The 21,531-nt window shown below is 49.1% G+C and overlaps 1 protein-coding gene across 1 annotated transcript; it reads right to left on the bottom strand.

The window, feature by feature from the left end:
• Nucleotides 1–10,942: 10,942 nt before the first annotated feature.
• Nucleotides 10,943–18,988, bottom strand: ATP6V1G1 (ATPase H+ transporting V1 subunit G1). The gene is made up of 3 exons (XM_024206060.2): nucleotides 18,844–18,988; nucleotides 15,521–15,621; nucleotides 10,943–11,716 (listed from the first exon to the last, which is right to left on the bottom strand). Exons 1-3 carry the CDS (start codon nucleotides 18,923–18,925, stop codon nucleotides 11,543–11,545), a joined length of 357 nt encoding a protein of 118 aa, XP_024061828.1. The 5' UTR covers nucleotides 18,926–18,988; the 3' UTR covers nucleotides 10,943–11,542.
• Between the last annotated feature and the right edge of the window lie 2,543 nt (nucleotides 18,989–21,531).

Below are 21,531 nucleotides of genomic sequence, written 5' to 3'. Positions count from 1 at the left end.
TGTGAAGAAAAAGAGACAGACAGACTAGGGCTTCCACCCAGCACCCGCAGGGAACATTCAGATGCTCATTTTGGATAAGCCCCCCCCCCATCTGGCTGCTGATCTGAACGATACAAACCTCCTGCATCAGCAACATTTAACTCAAAATCTCACAAGCACCATGTCACGGTCCAGGGCAACTGCCCCTGTATCCAGCAAGAGCGCCTACTTTTCGGCTTCTGGCTTCTAAGAGAGACACATGATCAGTGTAAACCCTGGGACGTATTATGAGCTTCAACGGATTCATTTAAACAATGTACCAGACATGAATGAATTTTTAGTTGAGCGGAAATACCGGGAGGGGGGGAGGAAATGCAAATCCCCATCTCCAGACACAACCTCTTGAAGCTACACCCTGAAGAGCAACCCGCTGTTTATCTGTTCCCAGTGTCCCAAGGTCAAAGGTCCCAACAGCATAAAGGAGGGACTCTCAGATTCATAGGGGTGCTTGTTCTGAGCTAATGCTGTTAGGAACTTGTAACTACAGCAAAACCGCTTGGTGGGTTTGAAGGACTGCCCCACCCCCAGAGGCCTTGCTGGGGTAGGGTAGGGTGGTCTCCGGTAAGATTATCAGCATGTGTGTAGGTTCCTTTAGTGTTTTAATAATGTTTTCTCTGTAATGCTTTCACCTTAAGAATAAATGGGCTTGCTTAGAAAAGCTGTGTGGTACCTTATAATTAGGGGCAATTATGCTGTTTATAGCCTCTGAGGAGAAAGCAAAGCAGGCCTGCTTAGGCAGTCTGACTTGCTGGGGAACTCACAGTGTAGGTGGGAAACTGTTCAGCCCAGTCAGAAGGAAGCATGGTGAGGTCTCCGCCCGAGAGAGCTGATGGCTGGGAGCCAGAAGCCAAAAAGTAGGTGCTCTTGCTGGATACAGGGGCAGTTGCCCTGGACCGTGACATGGTGCTTGTGAGATTTTGAGTTAAATGTTGCTGATGCAGGAGGTTTGTATCGTTCAGCTCAGCAGCCAGACTGGGGGGGCTTATCCAAAATGAGCATCTGAATGTTCCGAGGCTTGTCCTGCATCAGTAACTGCCCTATGTGCATGGGGCTCATCTGCATCTCTGTTAGCACACGGATGCTGCTCCACAATTACTCTTCACTTCTCGACCCTTTTCTCCTGTCTTACTTGTGTTCCCACGAGCCTGTGTTGCAGCTGCAGGGCTCCCTCACAAAGCCTATCAATGGTGTTCCACAATCAGATATGCGATTACTCTGTTTGCATCCCTTGGTGTCACTGAGGTTTAATCCAGTCACATAAATCCATGATAGTCATCAGCTAAAGTGCAGTCAAACAGGAAACTGATGCAACAGAAACTACATTAAAAGATCGTTATGATTGCAGCAGGAACTCACAAAGGACAGGAAACTCACAGTTAAAGGAGTAAAGCTCTGATACTTTGGCACAACAGAAGAGGTGTGTGTGAATTTGACCCATGCAGCGGTGGCATTTTTCAGACTGAGCGCTTAGGGGGGTGAGTATTTGTGCAATCTCAAGAAAATGAGTGATCTGCTGCGGCAGGGAATACCATGTAATATCTCCATTGTGACAGCAGCTATTTACACACTCTCTCTCTCTCTCTCTCTCACACACACACACACACACCAAGCCCTTCTCCACCAGATCACATCACCCTGACGCCAGCCCAAATAAGGAACATTCTTGTCCTCAAAAAAAAAAACCCCAAAAAACCCCACTCTCCATCCTATTTTCCTTGATCGAGGGTGAAATAAACTCTTCTCCCCAGGTCAAAAGACAGGTGGTGAATGTCACTATCCCTCCTGGTCTCGCCCTCAATTCCTGCCCTTTGGTGGCAAACTGGGAGGACAATGAAAAAAAGAAAACCAGAGATATAACCAAACCACAGCACAGAGTTAAGAGACATACACCCACTAAACGCGCCATCAATGCTGGTAGCATATAAAGCGACAGCCGACTCGGGATCCGCAGGGTTAGATGTGACAGACATTTCAGTCACATGAAAAGAGTTTCCCATTGGAGAAAACTTCAGACAGAAAAACTGGCTCAGAGCAGGCAATGAGTGCTGGCAGTTCACAGACAGCAGCAGAGCTGCTGCTGGAAGCCAGCCCCTCCTACCCAGGAAGAGGGTGCAAATTCCATAGCTTCACCATTACCTTTTTATCCAGCGTGCATCTCATTCCCCGGGGTTCTCCATTAGTGTGGAAGCAATGCCCCTCTGTGGAGATCTGTCCCCCCTCCCAGTCCTTCTTCCAACTCCACCCTCCCTTCCTCTCTTCTTAGGTTCTCCTCTTCACCTCCAAAGGTCTCTGGGACTCTGCCTTTGTCTCCTCCTATGCTCCCTCCCATCCCATATGCTCTGCCAATCTACTATTGCAACTACTCCCTTTGCCTCCTTCACTCACTCCGGGCTACTGTACTTCCTTTTGTGACACCTCATGTTCTTAGCTAAGCTCCAGATTAATGTTCAACCAGATCCATTCCCCTTGTCCTTCAAGCGACTTCTAAAACCTATTTCGTGTTGTCTTCTGTATCCAATGAGTCCACCCCATTCACTTCCTTCTCTCATCCTGGCTTGTGTATGAGCATGTCCATCGCGGTACCGACCCTTTGTGCCTTAACACTGTTGAACCTTGGGATGGGGACCTCTTTCTTGTTTGTTATTGTACGGTGTGGCTGCTGCAGAAATAAATCATCCCCATTTGCCTTGATCCAAATGAATACGCTGGTGCAACCCACGGAAGTCACAGCAGCATATTCGCCCCCACCCTGCCTCTCGCTTTCATTACACTGTGTTGCAGGCACCAACTTGCAAAATAGCTCATGTGCGTGAGAGTTTTCCCCTCAGCATGTTGTATCTGGTAGTTTTAACCCTGTAGAGTGCCTACAAAGTGTTTCCCCATCTGTTACAACTGTAGAGCCTCCGGATTTCAAATACCTCAAAGTCCGGGGGAGTTCAGAGCTGGGGTTAAGCCCCACAGGTTTAGTGGAGGTCCAGGAAGCTGATCATTAACATGGTCCAAAGGGGACACTTTCCCTTAAACAAGAAGATGAGGATCACCTTGTATTCTCAGCTGCAAACAGTGTAAAATGAACCTTCTCCCTTCCCACCCCACCCCAGGGTTGCATCATCTAAACTGCCGTGGGTTTATTAGCCAAAGCAGAGCTTTAACAAAGGGATGGCACCCTGGGAGTCTGCAGTGAAAGCCTTCAGAAGATGGCCGCTGACATTGAGCACCGTGCAACTTGTCTTCGCTGACTGCACTCATTTCCAGCAGGGTGACATTTCCTTTACCAGAATATTTGACTCATAAGAGATAACTGCTTTGATCAAGGTTCTGATTCATTGTTCTCACTGAAGGCTCTGCCCCTATCAGTCATCCCCAAACCACACACACACACACACAAACAGAGCGCTGTTGTTGAGTGGTACCAAACTGTGCACTCATCCCCGTAAAACAAGCCCAGTGAACAAACACCTACAGAAGGCAGGAATTAAGCAAAGCTGTGGCAAACACGTCTCTCTGTGAAATACATAGAGATTGGAGATTTCGCACCAATTGCTCAAGGTTGGGGAGTAATATACAGTACTAAGAAATTGGCCATGCAAATAAACAGACAAATGTAGATAAGAGGAAAGGGAGATACATATCCAGCCCTGGGAATTTATTGGATGTTTACAAGAATCGACCATCAAATTAGGACATTTTCCTGGCTTCCCTTACAAATAAACTGCTGCAGAGAGAGACCAAGAAAAGATGTGTTAGTTTTGCATTAGGGGTCTGATCCATTGTAGTGGGTGAAAAGCCTCCCAATCACTTTAGTAGGGTTGGTAGTGGGTCTAAGGCCAGGTCTATATTAGGAGCCCTTAATTGGGGGTATAGAATAGCAGTATACTGCACCAGTAAGGCACTCCTTATGGGGACAAAGCACATACCAGCCAAACTGTGCTTTTGTTGGCATAGCTTATTTCAGTTCCCTCCCTCACCCCCTTCCACACACCCCAAGTGAAAGAAACTATCCTGGTAACAGCAGTTTTACCCATATAACTGTGTCTATTCTAGGGGGTTTTGCCAGCACAGCGACATCAGTCAGGGATCCCACCTCTTCATTCCCCTGACTGGCATAGACCTGGCCTAGATCAGATCCTAGTTGTGGACTACTCACAGCTGATTCAAAACATGAGGCTGCACAGTCAGCTGACCCAAAGGACACACGCTGTACCATTTCCCTACCTGCTGCATCCAGCCCAGCTTCTCCCAGAGAAATGAGACAGGATCAGCCATAAAATCAGAGGGAGTCACGCCATAGTGTGCTCTCCATTGTGTAACACGCAACACCGGGATTACAGCTTCCCCCAAGCAAAGGGGTGGGGTGGGAAGGGAGAAGGTTCATTTTACACTGTCTGTAGTCAGGATGTTGCCATAGAATTGGGACACACCAGAAACAAGCAATCGCAAGTGGTTCCGGGGAGGCATGAGACAGATCTGGTCCAGGATCGTAGCACACTTGTTTATACTAGCGAATGGTGACTAAAATAAAAAAAAGATTAGCTCCACTTACTGCACATACTCCCCCGGTGATTCTCATCTAGCCTGGAATTTCTCGTTTGGTTTACTCTGACCATTACTAGGCAATGTGTTCATTGAAACACAGGAACAGCTTTGACTTCATAGCTGCTTATCCACATGGGGCCTTATTGCATTGGCCACTGCAGGCTGTCTCTCTGTTCTCATTAGCACACCGTATCATCTCCCCTCTACAAACACAGGTAGGTAATGCTCAGGATGCAATTGCATAGGCATTGCATCAGAACGAGTAACTGCATCTTCCTTCTCTTCTCCCCTAGCTAAGGATCCAGGCATGGCAATAGAACAGTGGCCTGGTGTTTAGAAAGGATACTGAACGCAGGTTATTAAAAACGGCCTGTGGCAAACCACAGATGGGGGTAATAAAAATGACACTGAATCGCTCTGGCTGCTAGCTTTCTGATTAGCTACAGTGCATAAACTCTGGTACTCTTGAGCAAAAATTACCTTTGGGAGCTGATCTCAGAGCCAAAGCCCGGCCCCCTTGATACAAAGCCCTGGCTGGGATGATTTAGTTGGTGTTGGTCCTGCTTTGAGCAGGGGGTTGGACTAGATGACCTCCTGAGTTCTCTTCCAACCCTTAGATTCTATGATTCTAAGTGCCAAAATTCCAGTGGATTTCAAAGGGACCAGAGATTTAGCAGAGGGGCAAATCCTGCCAGCCCCTTCCATGGATCCAGAGGAGCCTTAAATCTAGTGGGTCTGTTGTGCAAGCAGGGAGGGGGAAAAGACTCCAGCTGCTTTTCTGCAGGTAAGTTGGAGTGGGCTGCAGCTCGTGCATCTGTCATTTTGTGCATCCACCTGGAGTGACGGGGCTGCCAGAGCCTAGTGGTTCCTAAGCATCACGTCTCCTGCTCCTGTGTAGCCTTTCCCCCCTAGAGATCGCCAGTGCCAACTCCTGTTACTTTAGAAAAGCAACTGGCAAAAAAATGAGGAAACTACTAGCCTAAAAGGCCCTGAAGTCACAAATAAGGAAATTGAAATGCTTAGGCTCCGCATGGAGGCTATTTGAGAAATTATAACAAAGTCTCCGAAGGCATGCACAGCTCTAAAGCAGAAAGGACCCTAGAAGCCCTGGGGATCCTCATACCAGTATCAAATCTTCCTTTGTATCTTCTCTCACAATATACACTCTCTCTCTCTCCGGTCCAGTGTTGAGGATCGGGAGCCATTAGGGTTAATTATATTTCAAGATGTTTCTCAAATTATACATTTGAGATCAAAAATTGATCTTGCTTAATGGGGAATGTGCACCTCTTGCTTTTTCTACCCAAGTCTTATTTCCTGCCCAGATGAGGTAAATTATTTTTTGGTTATGGTAATGCAAAAACCCTTTCTTGCATCTCAAATTAAAACTAAGGAAGCTAGCAGTTTTCAGTCTGGCTAACAGCTCTGGTATTGATCCAACAGATTCCTTGGTAGATATTTTGAGGTAGCTGAATGTAATTTAATATCTATTTAATTATTCTCAAGCCAGTCTAAGCAACCATATTTACTGCATGAGATTAAGTTAAAAAAAAAGTGTTCTTTCTTTTCAGAAGGTGTTTTGAGGGATTGTCTTTCAAACCATTGTTATGGGGGGGAGGGGAGGAGGGGGAGGCATTGATATTCTTTTTCCTTAACATTTTAGGCCAGATTCTCAGCTGCGGTAAAAGGCAGATCTTCCAGCTGAGGATCTTTACCATTTGTTATGAATTACTGGTAGAATTCATAATGAAATCATAAAATGTGGGGGAGAGGGGGGAGAATCTAAGAAACAAAAAAGGAAAAACTGTTCAAATGTCATCCTGGCAAAAGTTTAGCAATAAACAGGACTGATGCTGTTCAATATATTTATCAGTGATCTGGAAAATGGGTTGAGCCGTGAGGTGTCAACATTTGCAGAGGACTCAAAATCATTTAGGTCAGTTCACGCTAGAGACCATGAGAGGGATCTCACCTACGGAGGTGAATGGGAAGAACAATGGCAGTTGCAATTCAATACTGACAAGCAAAAGCTAGTGAACATTCGAATAACCTGAACTACTCCTACAAATGATGCATTAATTTAGAACCTGACGATCACTAGGGGGGGAAAAAAACAACAACGAGACCTGTACATCATTTCAGGCAGCACAATTAAAATCTCTGCTCTGTGTTCAGGGGCGGTCACAAAGTCAAGTTCTCGCCCCAAACTTTCCACCTAGATCAGGCTGAAATTTTTTGTTGATGAAAACTAGCTTTTTCGACTCAATGACAATTTTTGCAAAATATGTGGTTTTTTTAAAAGAAAACATTTCTGATTTCTTTTCCTCCTCTGTCTCCCGTTTTTCCCCTTTCTCTTCCATTTTGTCACTGGAAAAGGAAAAAGGAAGGAAGGAGAAAAATGGGATAAAAAAATTTCCCTCAAAACTGAAAAAAAAGGCACTTTGAGTGGGTGGGTGTTAAAAAAAAATTACAGAAAACGGCTGTGGAAAATTTCAAAAACAAAATAAAACATTAGGCTTTTAAAAAATGTTCACACCTAATATTTACCATTTTCAACGAGTTGCATCTCTAACCATGGTGATGAAACAAAAGCGTATGCCTCCACATCCTATGGTAACTTAATACATCTAATTAAAAGAAACACACCCAATGACCACTTTGCAGAAAGCGCCACTATTTCATCTTCTGTGTAAACTTCCTTCCCAGCTGCCATGCCCCTTCTCGCGGTGTCCCATGTAACCTAGATTGTAAGTGATTTAGGGTAGGGACAGTCTTTATCCTGATCATAAAGTGCCGTGCTGCAAACCATCAGTTTGCTCTCTGGGTTGTATCCCTTTCCCTATCTTGTCTACTTGGCTGCCACACTGGGGACTGACCTGGGACCTCCAGAGCTAAAAGGTCACCTTTCCTTAACTTGGGCTGTAAGAGACTCGCGTCCTCTGTGGTCACACACACCCCAAGCAGGTTATATAAACTATGAATCCAGGCACTATCCCTTACTGTGCGTTTGTAGGGTACTTCGCACAATTTGCAAATATTAATTGTAGCTCTTGGGGCTGGATCCTGACGTTTCTGAATTGCTGAGCATCTTGCCGTTCTCGTTGCCCCGAGTTATCCCTGCAAACCAGGTCTTTGGTCTTTAGTTGTGTTTTGAGCAGCACAGAGCACAGTATAAGAACGTGCCAGCGCTCTTGTCCAGAAAGTCCTCTATCCATAGTAGCCACAGGAATTCAGCCTATTGCCCTCCATTTGCAGTCAATTCCCTCCCCGCTCCAAAACAGAGGCCTGATTATCCTCACACTGGTGTAAATCAGAAGCACTGACATTAGTGCAACATGGGTGTAAGGGGAAAGAGAATCAGGATCCAAGGAACCACCGCTGCCAGGGACTTCCTTCGCCCAGGCTTATCGAGTGCAGAAGCGCCTCCGAACAAAGGCCCAAATGCAGAATTTCCCAGCACCACTAGATCAGTGACAGATGAAGACTGACACTTGGCCAAAGTGACACTTACAGAGATGAGAGTGAGCTGATGTTGGGGGGCCGGGGGAGGAGGAGAGGAGACTGAACTTTCCTCTTGCTGCCTGGCAACTGGGCAGAAAATACTGCCCGTTCCCTCTAACCAGCCTACTGTGTAACAAGTGCGCTAGAACAAGGCGGTGCGTTGACTGAATATGGAAGGCAAGGTGTCCGCAAACCGAGTAACCTTGTGCACACTGAACTAAGGTCACTAACTCACAGCAGGGCTGATTTGGGCTCACTCCATGCTATTACCTATGCATGTGAAACTGGTTCTTCACGCTTATGTAGACAGACACACACACGATTAAACTGTTCTTAGACTGCAAGCTCTTTGGTGCAGGGACCATCCTGTTCTGTTTGTACAGCACCTAGCACCATGGGGTCCTGGTCTGCGATGGGGGCTCCTAGGAGCTACAAGACAAATAATAAAGGGTGGAGTTTCAGCTTGTGTGTTTAATTGCTGAAGCATAAATAAGACATATGAAAGGGATGTTGGACAAGCAGACGGCAGGTGGGGTGGGTTCTGTTCCCAAGCTCTGCTACAGACTTTATGACCTTAATTTCCCTGGGTCTCGGTTTCCTCATCTGAGAAATACCATGCAGCTATTTATTAATGCTTGTGACGTGCTCAAATACCACAGTGAGAGGCACCATAGAAGAGTCTATTAAAAACAAACAAAAACTACTGCTCTTGATCTGGGCATGCAATCGCTATTAGAATTAACAGGATTTCAACCACTACCTGAGCTCAGTTTATAGCCCGTCACACACAGCTTTATTATTTGCCATCTGCCACCGCTGTAGAGCACTGAAAGGTAGACTTTGCTCTCAAACACTGTGTTAGCAGCTGGTGTAGGCTACACCTGTATTCATCAAGTAGTCATTAGGGAGAAGGTGGAATTTTAGATGAATCCGATCTGAGAACTGAAAGACCTTTTGTCTAATGTATGCCCCTGGCTGCAGAAAATTGCAACCTGTAGTATCTTTACTAGCGGGCAGTCTAATTTTAAGATGAAACATGTGAAATCTAGTTTGTGAACAATAATTGCACTAGGTGTCCTTTCCCCACAGTGGATTGGGATAAGGTTTATGCATCTTTCATTCCAAAGGAATCCTCTGCATTGCAAACAAAGCAACCCTGGCTGGAGAGCAAAAACTGGAGAGATTTGCCCCTGTGCACATTTGCGCAGGCAGATAATTCTTGTAATAAGACTTTGTAGGAACAGCCTGCTAATAGGTAGAAAAGCAAAAGGCTGCTGGCATTCTTAAAAAGCATTAAAACCTCAGCATGAGCTATGGGGCTGAAATCTTTACATTTCCAGCCAAAGAGGAATTCTGGAGCAGAACAGAAAATAATCCACCCCAATCTAGAGGATGAATGAGGAAAAGCCAGCGTGACCAAGCAGCTCTGGGCACTTAGACATTAACAATGAGGTGCTTCCAGACTAGTACAGCAAGAGTTCCATCGTTTCTCAGACTGACAAGTGTGTGTGTGGAGGGGGGCGGGTGTCTCTGTCTACTGGAGAAGAGAAACCACAGATAACAGGTACATACTGCAGCGTTGAGCTAGCCGAATGTTCTATGAAGGATACAAAACTGCATCATCCATTGCAACAGCAGCACCAAATGCTTCAACACAAATGGATTAAATCTAGGGGTCAAGCACCTTTCCCCTGGGGGGGGAGGGGAGGGGAAGAAAAGTCAGCTGGCACCTGTCCAGCCATTGATATGGTTTATTTATAGTCCCGTGGAGCTGGCTCTAAGAGAGGCTTAAGTAATTCTAGGCATCATACGGCCCTGGTTCTTTCTAGGCCCACTGCAATGTAACACAAGTAGGGCTTGTTTCAATTTCATAGCCAGTTTAAGAGCTTGATTTTCTGAAGAGGGTCTTCCCTTAAGGAGATATTTGATGAGAATTTAGCTTAGCGATTAAGACTGGCAAGGCAGCAATATCTGCTCTCTCGTTGCATCACATGACCTTGGGCAAGTCCCTGTGTGCATTGGTTACCTCATTCAACAAGGTAGGGTTGATGCTCTCTCCTAACCGCTATCAAAGCACCCTTGTGAGGTAGGAGTTTTTAGACCCTCTGACAAACAATGCTAGACGAGTGTAGGGGGTTATTTCTGGTCCGCTACCATGCAACAGTTTTGCATCAAGTAGAATATTTCTTATTTTAATTATAGAGCCACTATCCATAAAAGCAGCCCTTGCCTGACTGGTCTCCCTCACTCACCCTTTACAGAGCTTTTATCAAGATTAGGGATTATCACCACCCCAATTAATGGAGAGATGAGGCCAAAACAAGAAGCCTCTATCTAAATGGGGTCTGATGCACTTAGATTTCTTTAGGAGTCAGGAGACAACCAAAAAGACTAATATTTTGTCCCACGCTGTTCTTAAACTCAGAAGGATGCTGCCTAAAACAGTATGACCTGGGTATTACAGTACAGCCGAGATCAGTACGGAGTATGAAGAAAGGGAGGCTAATTAGTGCATTCATGTGTCTGACTACCAGACTACAGTGGGAAACAATGACTAACTTCCCTTTTGCCAAGTGATCATGGAATAAACACTTTTTCCAGGCGTTTTTTGGGGGAACACTGGTGCATAGTGGTCTAGTGGAAACATGGGTTTTATTCCAGGCTCTGTCCCAGACCTGCTGTGTGAGCTCAGGCAAGTTGCTTCATCTCTTTAGGATGTTTCTCCCTCCTACCCTGTCTGTCTTGTTTAGATTGTTAGCTCCTCAGGGCAGGGACCCATGTGTGTACACAGCAACTAGGTGCTACTGTAACAGAGAGTAAGTAAAAGGCTAGGGGGGGAAAAAAGAAGAAACAACTGAAGAGACTCCAGAGTTAAATAAATTCTTTACTTTCGAATATCATAGTGCCAGGCTTCTAATTCAAGTTAACAGTAGAATATAGAGAGGGTCTTAAGACAGTAATTCACAAGCTCCTGAGGACTACTACCCAGTACTGCACACCCAGACTTGTTTTTTTTCTTACTGGGCTTAACCCTATTTTAATGTTACCAACACCACTACAGTGACAAACTCCACTCTAGGAGGACATCAGATCTGTGTTTTCTAACAGGTACAGACTCAGAGGCTTGCAATTTAAACCTGTCCTGCATCTCTCACCCCTTTTTTGAGCAAAGAAAACCGCTTTTTTAATACCCACCAAGAAGCACAGAATGTTAATGTTCCCCTTAATACCTAGATCACACTTCATGCATATTTGAGACATGGCCATGAAATCTTTGGATAAGCTCTGAATCCATATACAGGTTAACTAGAGTCTCTCCAAGATAGAGGGGCCTACAACTTACTGAAATAATGGAACACCTCTACGAGAAGCACACAGAGCTATAGCATGACTAAGGGCTGTACACTTCATCTGAAGCGTAGCTGTTATTGCTAACACTTCCAGAGGCCCATTCCTTCCTCCTGCACTAGCCATTGATGCGGTAATTCACATGGATTTCCGGTTTGATGTCGTACACAAACTTCAGCAGGTTATTCAGCACTTCCTCCCTGTTCGTCTGGAAGTTGCCCTGGATTGCGCTCATCTTCACCTGGGTCTCCTTCTCGACCTCTGTGGTGCAGCTGCCGTGAGAGCCAAGAGCCTAAGAGAGACACGGGAAAGAGAGAAGCCCACTAAGAGTTACTTGGCAACCAAACAAAACGTCGTGCTCCGTTGTATATATAGAATGGCAGAACGGTTACATCCTTCGGTGCATCGTCTCGTGGTTAATGGACTGCACTGGGAACCAGGAGAGATCTGGGTTCCCTTCCCAGCTCTGCCAATAACCCAACATGGGAGCTTGGGCAAGTCACTTCTCTGTGCCTCTATTTTCCCCTCCCATCCTTAGACTGTCTTACGTATTTAAATTAAGCTTTTGGGGGCAAGGATGGTCTCTCTCTCGCTATCTGAGCAACGAAGCCCAATTCCAGTTTAGGGCTCTCTAGGCACTACTGCAATAATAAAATAATTGCAGACTAAAAATGTCAAAGACCTTTGCCAACAATGTAATTTAAGATGTAAAGCACTTCTGCAATTCAGATTCATCGATGTTCTTCAAAAATCCCCAACTCTGTGACACTAAGCACCCCTGTATTTACACACTAGTGTAGTCACCTCGTTACAAAACGGGACAGGTTGAGGTATCATTTGAAAACTAATAACTCCCTGATCCTGATCATTAGTATTCGTGTGTGATGCACGTAAGCGATGGGTATTAAGAGTTATGGACATATGCTGGAATGATTACTAAAGTGTGTTTAAACAAGGCATGCCAGGGGAGTTGGTAAATAGATCTGCACTAGAGAAATGAACAGAGTTTTCCCCACCTGGGAGTTATTTGCAAAGCACTTTGAAAAACAATGAGAATGTATTTACATATCATGTAGATAGACCTATTAAGCTAACAAGGGGTGGAGGCAAACCTCACACTACCAAGAAGGGGAGAAGACAGGATCAGTCTACACCCAGCAGGAGAGAAAGCTTGGTCTGGTTTTACTTTTCAAAGAAGCCATTGCAAAGGTTTACTTGTCTATAAAGACAGCGGGGCTGAACCTCAAGTGATGAACAATTGAATCAACTGACTCCGTACAACATTACTGTATTATAAAATGGTATAGAGTGAGGGCTTTTATGAAAGCCCATGACACCCTGGTGATTAATATCATTGTGAACTGAATGTACAAACACTACATAAGGCATTATGGCTACTTGTTGAAATTAGGCTTTCCAGCCTGTGACCAAAGGGAGAGAAAGATTTCCCCAAAACATGAGGGATGGCAGCAATCTACCTGTCTACAGGGAAATTAAGCAAGGTGCGACCAGAAACAATGGAAGCTCCATTTACATCAGAGGTGGACAAACTACAGCCCGCGGGACCCTGCTGCTGGGTCCCTGAGCTCCTGGCCCGGGAGGCTCGCCCCCAACCCCATCCCTGCTGTTCCCCCTCCCCCGCAGCCTCAGCTCACTGCACCGCCGGCGCAACGCTCTGGGCGGCAGCGCAGCTGCAGAGCCCAGCCTGACCCAGTGCTCTGTGCTGCACGGTGGCGTGGCTGGCTCCAGCCGGGCAGCATGGCTGCCTGTCCTGGTGCTCTGGGTGGTACGGCTGTAGCACCACCAGCGCTCTAGGCAGCGTGGTAAGTAGGCAGGAAGCAGAGGTTGGACAGAGGGCAGGGGAGTTTGGGGTGGTGGATAGGGGACAGGGCAGTCAGAGGGCAGTGAATGGAGGCAGGGGTCCTGGGGGGGCACTCAGGAAGGAGAGGGGGACGGGGGCAGTCAGGGGACAGGGAGAAGGGGTGGCTGGATGGGGCAGATGTCCTGGAGAGCAGTCAGGAAGGCGAGGGGGTTTTGGATGGGGCGGTGGGAGGCAGTCAGGGGACAGGGAGTGGGGAGGGGGTGGATGGGGCAGGAGTCCCGGGGGGGACGTCAGGGGGTGAAAAGCAGGGGAGTCAGATAGGGGGGCAGGGGCCAGACCATGCCTGGCTGTTTGGGGAGGCACAGCCTCCCCTAACCGGCCCTCCATACAATTTCAGAAACCCGATGTGGCCCTCAGGCCAAAAAGTTTGCCTGCCCCTGATTTACACAGAGGTCCAGCAGGGGGATGGGAAGCCCATAGGAAGGGAAAAAACAGCATGAGGTCATCCTGCCTCTTGAAACAAAGTCACAGAACTGTGGATGATATAAGCAAGGAGAGACACCACCTTCGGCATCGAGCACTGGCCAAACACAAGGAAACAGCTCTTGCAAGTGAAGAAAGATGGGTCCTTCAAGCAAAAGGGGGCTTGAAGTCTCAGGGAACTGAATATAGGTGAGAGAAATTATTTTGAACAAAGCCTGTAACTTGCTAGATTAAGTTCTAGACTTTCAGATGCATGTTTTCACTTTCATTTGCTTGTAATCCTTTCTATCGTTATTCCTTTTACATAGTATCACTTACAAATGATTAACAATAGGACATAGGCTAAATTCCCTGTAAGCCGCGTGGCCACGCAGCAGCCTTCTTGGCGCCGGCACAGGCGCTCAGGGAACCTGCCGTGCCCGGGGGAGGGGCTACCCTCCCCCGGCCCGAACCTAGCCTGGCCCCCAACCTGCCATGGAGCCCCTCCCACAGCCCGAACCCAGAGCTGCCATGGGAGGGGTGCCTATCCTGCGGCCCCAGCCCCGAAACTGCCGCAGCGGGGAGAGGCGCCTCACCCCCTGAGCCCAGGACTCCCCACAGCAGCACCTCTCTCCACACCATAGCCCTGGAGCACTCTTCTGCACCCCAAACCTCATCCCCAGCCCCACCCCAGAGCCCGCACCCCCAGCTGGAGCCCTCACACCCCTGCACCCCAACCCTCTGCCCCAGCCGAGCCCCCTCCCACACTCCAAACCCCTCGGCCCCACTCCCACCACATGAATTTTGTTATGTGTATCAATACGAAGGTGATGTCACACATCACCTCCATATTGGTGCACATACCAAAATTCATTCTGCACATGGTGGGGGGAGAGAGCGTTAGAGGGAGCAATGGACAGAGGTTGTTCTTTTTTACACTCTAAACCTTGCAAGGAAGGGGGCATTTAGCCCAGTTGAGCTGTAACCTGCTTTTGTCTCTTTAGAGGAACAAATGAACCTTATTATCTCTGAACTGTCCAGGAGAAGGCTGTACACTGCAGAGCACAGATCTTCCTCCCAGCTGTGGACTAAGAGTCTGTTGGGGCCACCCTGCAAGTAGTAGCCCAGGCTGGTGGAAGCCAGGCTGGGGCTGTAGACAGGCTGCTGAACCAGGGCTATCCAGCACAGACACATCAGGGTGTGACCTGTAGGCTGGTTGTGAGTGTCCCCGACTGGGAGATGGGAGTAAGGGAGGGTAATCCAGGCCCCGGCAGTATTTCAGACAAACTTTAGCATTAAATACCGTCCGGGGCCCAAGTGCCTTCTATCAAGGAACCATTATACCAAACAGCATTTGTGAGAACGAACTGGATTTGGTAAGGGAAGCAGGGAGATGAGCACTGTCTCTACTTCTAGCATTAATACATACAATGCACGTTGTCCGAGTAACTTATAGCGTTATACTCTATGACTGGGACCACAGGAGCATTGGTCAGTTGCATGATCTTGTTAATATTAACTGCTTTACTGCTAAGGCAGAAATTCCAGCTTCCGAGATGCGACAACATTTTTCCGATGCCCCGGCTCCTTTCCGCTGATACAAGCCAAGCCCTCTGGCTGCACAGAGAAGCAATTAAAGGAAACTGCTCAAGGACAGAACACCCCACGTGGAGCGTTCCGCCAAGAGGAGCAAAAGCCAAACGTGCTTTCCCAGAGATCTAACCGCATCATCGCATGCAGATCTCAGTGCAAGTAACACTGATGGAGCCGGGCGGCTGATTTTGATGGCAGCAAATTATCTAACAAACTAACAGCTGCTTCCTTGGCTTTGAACTCCTTCTCCCTCTGGAGGCGGTACTGCTCAATCTCTTCCTGGGCTTCTTCTTTCGCCTGCTTCAGCCGCCGGTTCTTTCCTGTTTCCAAAGAAAGAGCCTTATTAAGTACCAATTGACGCCAGACAGCCAGGCCAGATTTACTGGTGACAGCACTTTCCCCCCACGCTATCGGACTCCCACGACAATTGCTGTAGCATTTGCAATTATAGCAAGCTATGAAGAGACTGCAGGAGACCCATGTGTAGCATGCCCTCTCCAACCTCCCACGTTTGTACAGATAACCAGTATTTTGAAGATCTGGAAAAAGCGCCTGAAGGGCACTTGTGTGCCACTGATCCGTTGTCATGCTCTCCAACTGGTGAGCTCGGATAACGAACAAATAGCCATCAAACCCAGCAGATGTTACTAGAAAACACCCCGCCGCTGGCTCAGCTACAGAAAGCATATAACTCACTTCAGAGCACTGTGAATCTGCATGGCAGAAAGGTCAAGCTATCCTAGTTTTGCCGCAAGACAGATGTGCAGCAGCCGTAAGAGAGTTAGCCATTACATGAATCTTTCCCCTTCAAGTTTTCTATAATTAAACTGAACTAAAGGAATCCACTTCCCACACAACAGTGTAAGAAGCGGAAGCTACTAGGCCAGAGGCAGTCCTTAAAACCGGCCTTGAAAAATAGGACACACCTTGAACTCCTCAGGGCTGGGACCATGGATGAATTCCTAGCGCCACTTATGTCAATGGCTTTGATGGGGCCAGGATCTCACATCTTTAATCTCCATGTAAGTGGTCAGCATCATATACAACGTTCCTTTCATTAACAGCAGCCAAGGGAGTAAACCTACCAGCTAGAGGCAGATAAAACATGGAGGAGCCACCTAATTATGGCCAGTATTTGGCTAATAAAACTGGTCCAGCCCCCCAGTTGATGGAATTCCTAAGAGAGCAGTACCTGGGCCTTGATTGGTGGCACCATCTTTCATGTTAATCTTTAGCTAGTAGAACAGTTGCCTGATGACTCTGAAGCCTTTCAATGCCTCCCCAGCTGCTGGAAGGGAGAAGTGTCACCTACCCCCTCTTTCCCATACATCCACCCAGGAGACAAAGCCTTCTCAGGGCTTGCCCAAGACTGTGCAATGAACTCCCACGGGAACTAAGGACCACCACAAACCTCGCCATCTTCCACTTTAAGTGCAAAGTGCATTTCTTTGACCTTGTCCTCGCTAACAAAAACATAGCCACATATGCGTGTATATATTTAAAAAAATATAAGACACTGCACTGCACACACTTTTCTCTCAAGTCACAGATCTTAAGCCTGATCTACACTAGGACATTAGGTTGGTATAACTACATCCCCCGGGGGTGTGAAATATCCACGCCCCTGAACAACAGTTATACCCACGTAACACACACCCCGTGTACACATCACTAGGACGATGGAAAGTGGATTAACTTGGTCTGTAGCAACGGTGTGAAATAGTGATCAGTTTCACCACTGTCCAAAGGGTCCTGAAAAGCAACACAACTGACCACTCTCTTAATTCATCCTGCTATTGCTCGAGAAAGCTATTAGCATCAGCAGGGATATTGGAGCCACCTGTCTGCAGACTCAAAGCTGCACTGTATTAGTTTACAGTCTGTTCATATTTGCAAGATTTTTTTCAAACATAGGAATCACTTTTTTTTTTTTAATAAATGAAACCTTAAAGCCTGCAGAAGTTGATGGCATAAGACCCTCCTGCCACAGCCAGCCATGGAAATTTCCCTATTTGCCACTGAAAAGTTGATTTTTTTCCCTGCCACAAATAACCTAGCTAGTTTAAGTATCAAGGGGTAGCACTGTTAGTCTGTATCTACAAAAACAACAAGGAGTCTGGTGGCACCTTAAAGACTAACAGATTTATTTGGGCATAAGCTTTCGTGAGTAAAAACCTCACTTCTTTTACTATATTATTCCTGGGGTCATATTGTTTGTTATTCACAAACATGTGGGAGGCCAGTTTGTCTGTGAAAATGTTCACAAACCTCTAAAGTTATATGTATTATGCCAAAATGATTATTTGTCCAACAATTTGTCCCAGAAAGAGTGTTAGTCATCAGCTGCTAATCTCCTGTTTAAAGAGCCAAAGTTATCCAGTCAGAAACAATACCACATGATTTGGGTGACAAATCGCATCATGACCAGCAAAACGCTTGCAAGCAACACATCAGCTGAAATCGGTTTCCATAAGCTATTTGGCAAATATGTACAACCAGATACAGTTGCACAAATCAAGATATGTTCCATGAGCCGAGGGGGATGTCAGCTAATTAGCCATTAAAAACTTGACCAGCCCTACTCCTAAGTAAGGCTAAGATTTAGTCATGGGTATTTTTAGTAAAAAAGTCAGAGACAGGTCACAGACAGTAAACAAAAATACAGAGCCCAGGATCTGGCCTTGACTTTTACTATAGACCCTTGACTAAATCTTGGGTGCTCCGGAGGGGGGCTCCAGAGGTGCCATGGGTGCTCTGGGGAAGGGAGGGGCACACGGCTGGTGCTCTGGGGCGGGCACCATCTGGGGACACTGCTGTTGCTCTGGGGGGAGGGGGCGGTGGCCGGAGACTGCCCCAGCAGCGGCCGGCCCAGGAGCTGCCCAAGCGCTGCAGAAGTCCCAGAAAGTCCCAGACTCTGTGACCTCCGTGACAGACTCACAGCCTCATTCCTAAGTCCCCGGTACGCAGGACCTCGCACTCTGCTTTGGGCTCAGCAAACGGTCTTGGGAGAGGGAGGAAGTCTGCGAAGATTTTTAGGCCCACCCTCCGTTCCCGGGGGAAGCCAGAGAGGGAACCACCGTTTTCGACCGATCCCCTCTTCAGCCTGGGAGGAGACCGCGGCCCAAGACCCAGACCCGGAGGCCGCTGCCGGGGACTGGAGCGGACCCGAACGGACGGGCTTTGCGAGCCAGCCACACACCAGGAGGAGCGTGCGGCCAATGCAAGCGGGGCTGCAGGGCCCCTCCGCAGAAGGGCAGGTCGCCGCAGATCTCCCGTGGCCCCACTGCCCCCCATGCAGCCGGCGCCCCGCTCGCGCGGCGGGGACCCCCACCGACCCCAGCCGGAGCGCTCCAGGCCCCTCTGCCGCCCCGACAGACGCGCGCCGGCCGGGGCCCGGGGCATGCGGGCAGCCCGGCTGGAGAGCGCCCGGGCAGCCCCGTCGGGCCCCGGCTCCAGGTCTGGGGCCCGGCCCGGGGCCCGCTCCCGGGAGACCCCCCCCCGGGCACCGCGGGGCCGGGCCTGACACCCCCGGGGACACTCACGCTTGCGGGCCTCGGCCACCTTCTCGGCCGCGCGCTTCTCGGCCTGCAGCAGCTGCTGGATGCCCTGCGACTGGCTCGCCATGGCGGGACCTGCGGCTCTGCCCTGCGCGGCCCCGCCGGGTCACATGGGCCGCGGCCGCTCACGTGATCCCGTCAGCTGACAGCGAGCGGCCGGGGGCGGGGCTCGCGCGTCTCCTTCCCCTCCGCCCCCACTGCAGCCTCCCCCCGGCGCCCAGACGCTGCAGAGGCCCAAGCCCCGCCCCTGGGGAGATCTGACCACGCCCACCCATGGGCCTGGCCCTCCCTCCCCCTCCATCCCTGTGGGGGTCCCTCCCTTCTGCCCCCCCAGCCCATAATGTAGGGTTACCCTATTTGAACGTTCAAAAAAAGAGGACACTCCACTGGGGGGGGGGGGGGGGGGGCTTCCCTGTTGCAGCTGCTCTCCCGGACGGGTTTAGATAAAGTGCTTTTTTAAAAAGATGGGCCTGAGCTAGAAACGAGCTCCGCTCCACATGTGTGGGGCCCCGCTGCGCCTTGCCCCCCTCATTGAAGCAGGGGTGCAGGGTTACTGCCCTGGGAACTGCAGGGCGCCAGTGGACGTGGGGCTGGCTGCAGACGGGGCATGGGGCAGGGCAGGGGGTGCGGAGCTGGCTGGAGACGGGGGTGCGGGGCTGTCTGGAGACAGGGCAAGGGGTGGGGCGGGGGCGGGGGGCGGGCGGGCGGGGGGCGGGGCGGGGGGTGCAGTGGGGCGGGGGGCGGGCGGGGGGTGCGGGGCTGGCTGGAGGCAGGGGCTGGCTGCGTGTAGGGGGTGTGGGGCTGGCTGGAGGCAGGGCAGGGGGTGTGGGCATAGGCGCCGACTCCGTGGGTGCTCCAGCCCTGGAGCACCCATGGGGAAAAATTGGTGGCTGCTCTCCCTGCACCAGCTCACCTCTGCTCCACCTCCTCCCCCAGCACGCTGCCGCTCCGCTTCTCCCCCTCCCTCCCAGGCTTGCTGCAGAAACAGCAAGCCTGGGAGAGAGGGGTGGTGGAGGGGAAATGCAGCGCCCCTGGGGGAGAAGGCAGGCCGGGGATTTGGGGAAGGGGTTGGAATGGGGGCGGGACCAGAGACCGGGAGCGGGGGGCACGAGCACCCACCGGCTAGGTTTACCATGCCTCCCTATTTTCCAAGACACGTTTGGCTTTTTGGAAATTCCTCCCGGACGGCAATTTGAGAACCAAATAGCCGGGGAAAATACAGACATATGGTAACTCTACATACCGGTAATTGCAGGGTTTCTTCTAGCCCTTTCTGCTCTCCTGGTTTGGGCCTCCCCAACCTCCCATGGCTGCAAGTGGATCTGGGATACTGGGGAGAGTCGCAGCCTGTTTGCTGAGCATACCGGGGTACAGGATAACGTGGCCCAGTGGCACTGCGTCGTTCCTGCACCCCAGGACGATCTCGCCACATCCGAATCTGGCCCCGTCACAGCACCATGAGACCCCGTGGGTGTGAGCATCAATATGCCAGCATGTGATCACACTGCGTGAAAAGTCCCACGCTGGGATGTAATGAGAATCACGCTGCTTCCAAAGGCCTGTGCTCTGAACCCCTAAACTCAGAATGCAGAAAAGTGCCTGGGAATTTATGAACTTCTCTGACCATTTGGGTCTGAGCTTTTCAAAGGGTCCTGAGAGAATTAGGTACCCAACTCCCACTGGAAAACACCTAATTCCCTTAGTATCCCTTTGAAAATACCAGAATTGGCCTTCACGGTATAGTTGCATAGTGTAAGTTACACCTACAATTATAAGAATTAGAGCTGTGGCAGTGATTCACAGTTCTGCAGGGAAGAATTAGTATCTGCTCATACGTCTTTCCTGTCTCTGTCTCCTATGAGGGAAAGGACATGGGGCAATGAGTCAGGCTGGATATTTAGAGAACTAAATAGGAATGATGAGCGTTTGGCAGGATGAGCTTCTGCCAGTCCGAGAGGCTAAGTCAATGAGGTTAGTGGGCCTGTCCATCCAGCACCGAATTCACTTCAATGAAAAGGAGAGATAAGGAAAGATGGGGAGAAAGGCTTTGATCCTAACACTGTATGTTGAACCAAGCTTGGAGACTGTTGCAGATTCATGTGATCTACAGAACAGAAATGGCAGTAGAGATGCAAGCACACATATGCGCGCTGTCCCACCAATGTACCTCTCGGCTCTCACTACACAGATCTTGGGGGAACAAGAAGGGAATTCAGACTCTATGCTCAGTGTCTGATGTAACTCCCATTAAAAGCAACTGATAGCCTCTCATTAAAGTCAATGGGGTGGATCAGGCTGTCAGTCCTTTACCCATCTCTGTGCCGATTGCCAACGAGGGTTCCCGGTTGCATTTAAAAGTGGACTGTGGCCACCAAATCATTTCATACATGGCCAGAGAACAACTGTCAAATGCGAACAATTTTCAGCCATTGCACGCCCCCTCCAGATTTAAAGCAGCTTCTTACCCTATTCTCGTTCCCTGGAGCCATCCACACCTCTCCTACTCTAAATGGACTGACCCAAAGCCCAGTGAAATCCTTCCATTAACTTCAGTGGGCTGTGGTTCTGGTCCAGGACCATCCTATTCCTTCTACGCTGTCCTGTGAATCAGGGAAAGTGAAGATTTCCACCTGGACGTTCATCTGTTAGAAGCAGCAGGTTTTAAGGGACGTG

The sequence above is a fragment of the Terrapene carolina genome, unplaced genomic scaffold, assembly GCF_002925995.2.
Source record: "Terrapene carolina triunguis isolate 2854851 unplaced genomic scaffold, T_m_triunguis-2.0 Scaffold238, whole genome shotgun sequence".
In the NCBI taxonomy this organism is placed as follows: Eukaryota; Metazoa; Chordata; order Testudines; family Emydidae; genus Terrapene; species Terrapene triunguis.
Note: the sequence above shows the minus strand (reverse complement) of the source record. Positions and strands in the feature narration are given on the sequence as shown.

Excerpts from the sequence above, each read along its gene's own strand:
- ATP6V1G1 (XM_024206060.2), bottom strand. The coding sequence starts at position 18,925 with ATGGCGAGCCAGTCGCAGGGCATCCAGCAGCTGCTGCAGGCCGAGAAG. Across the intron at positions 15,622-18,843 it reads GGTGGCCGAGGCCCGCAAGC|GAAAGAACCGGCGGCTGAAG; the intron begins GTGAGTGTCCCC and ends CTTTGGAAACAG. Across the intron at positions 11,717-15,520 it reads TCAAAGCCAAGGAAGCAGCT|GCTCTTGGCTCTCACGGCAG; the intron begins GTTAGTTTGTTA and ends TGTCTCTCTTAG.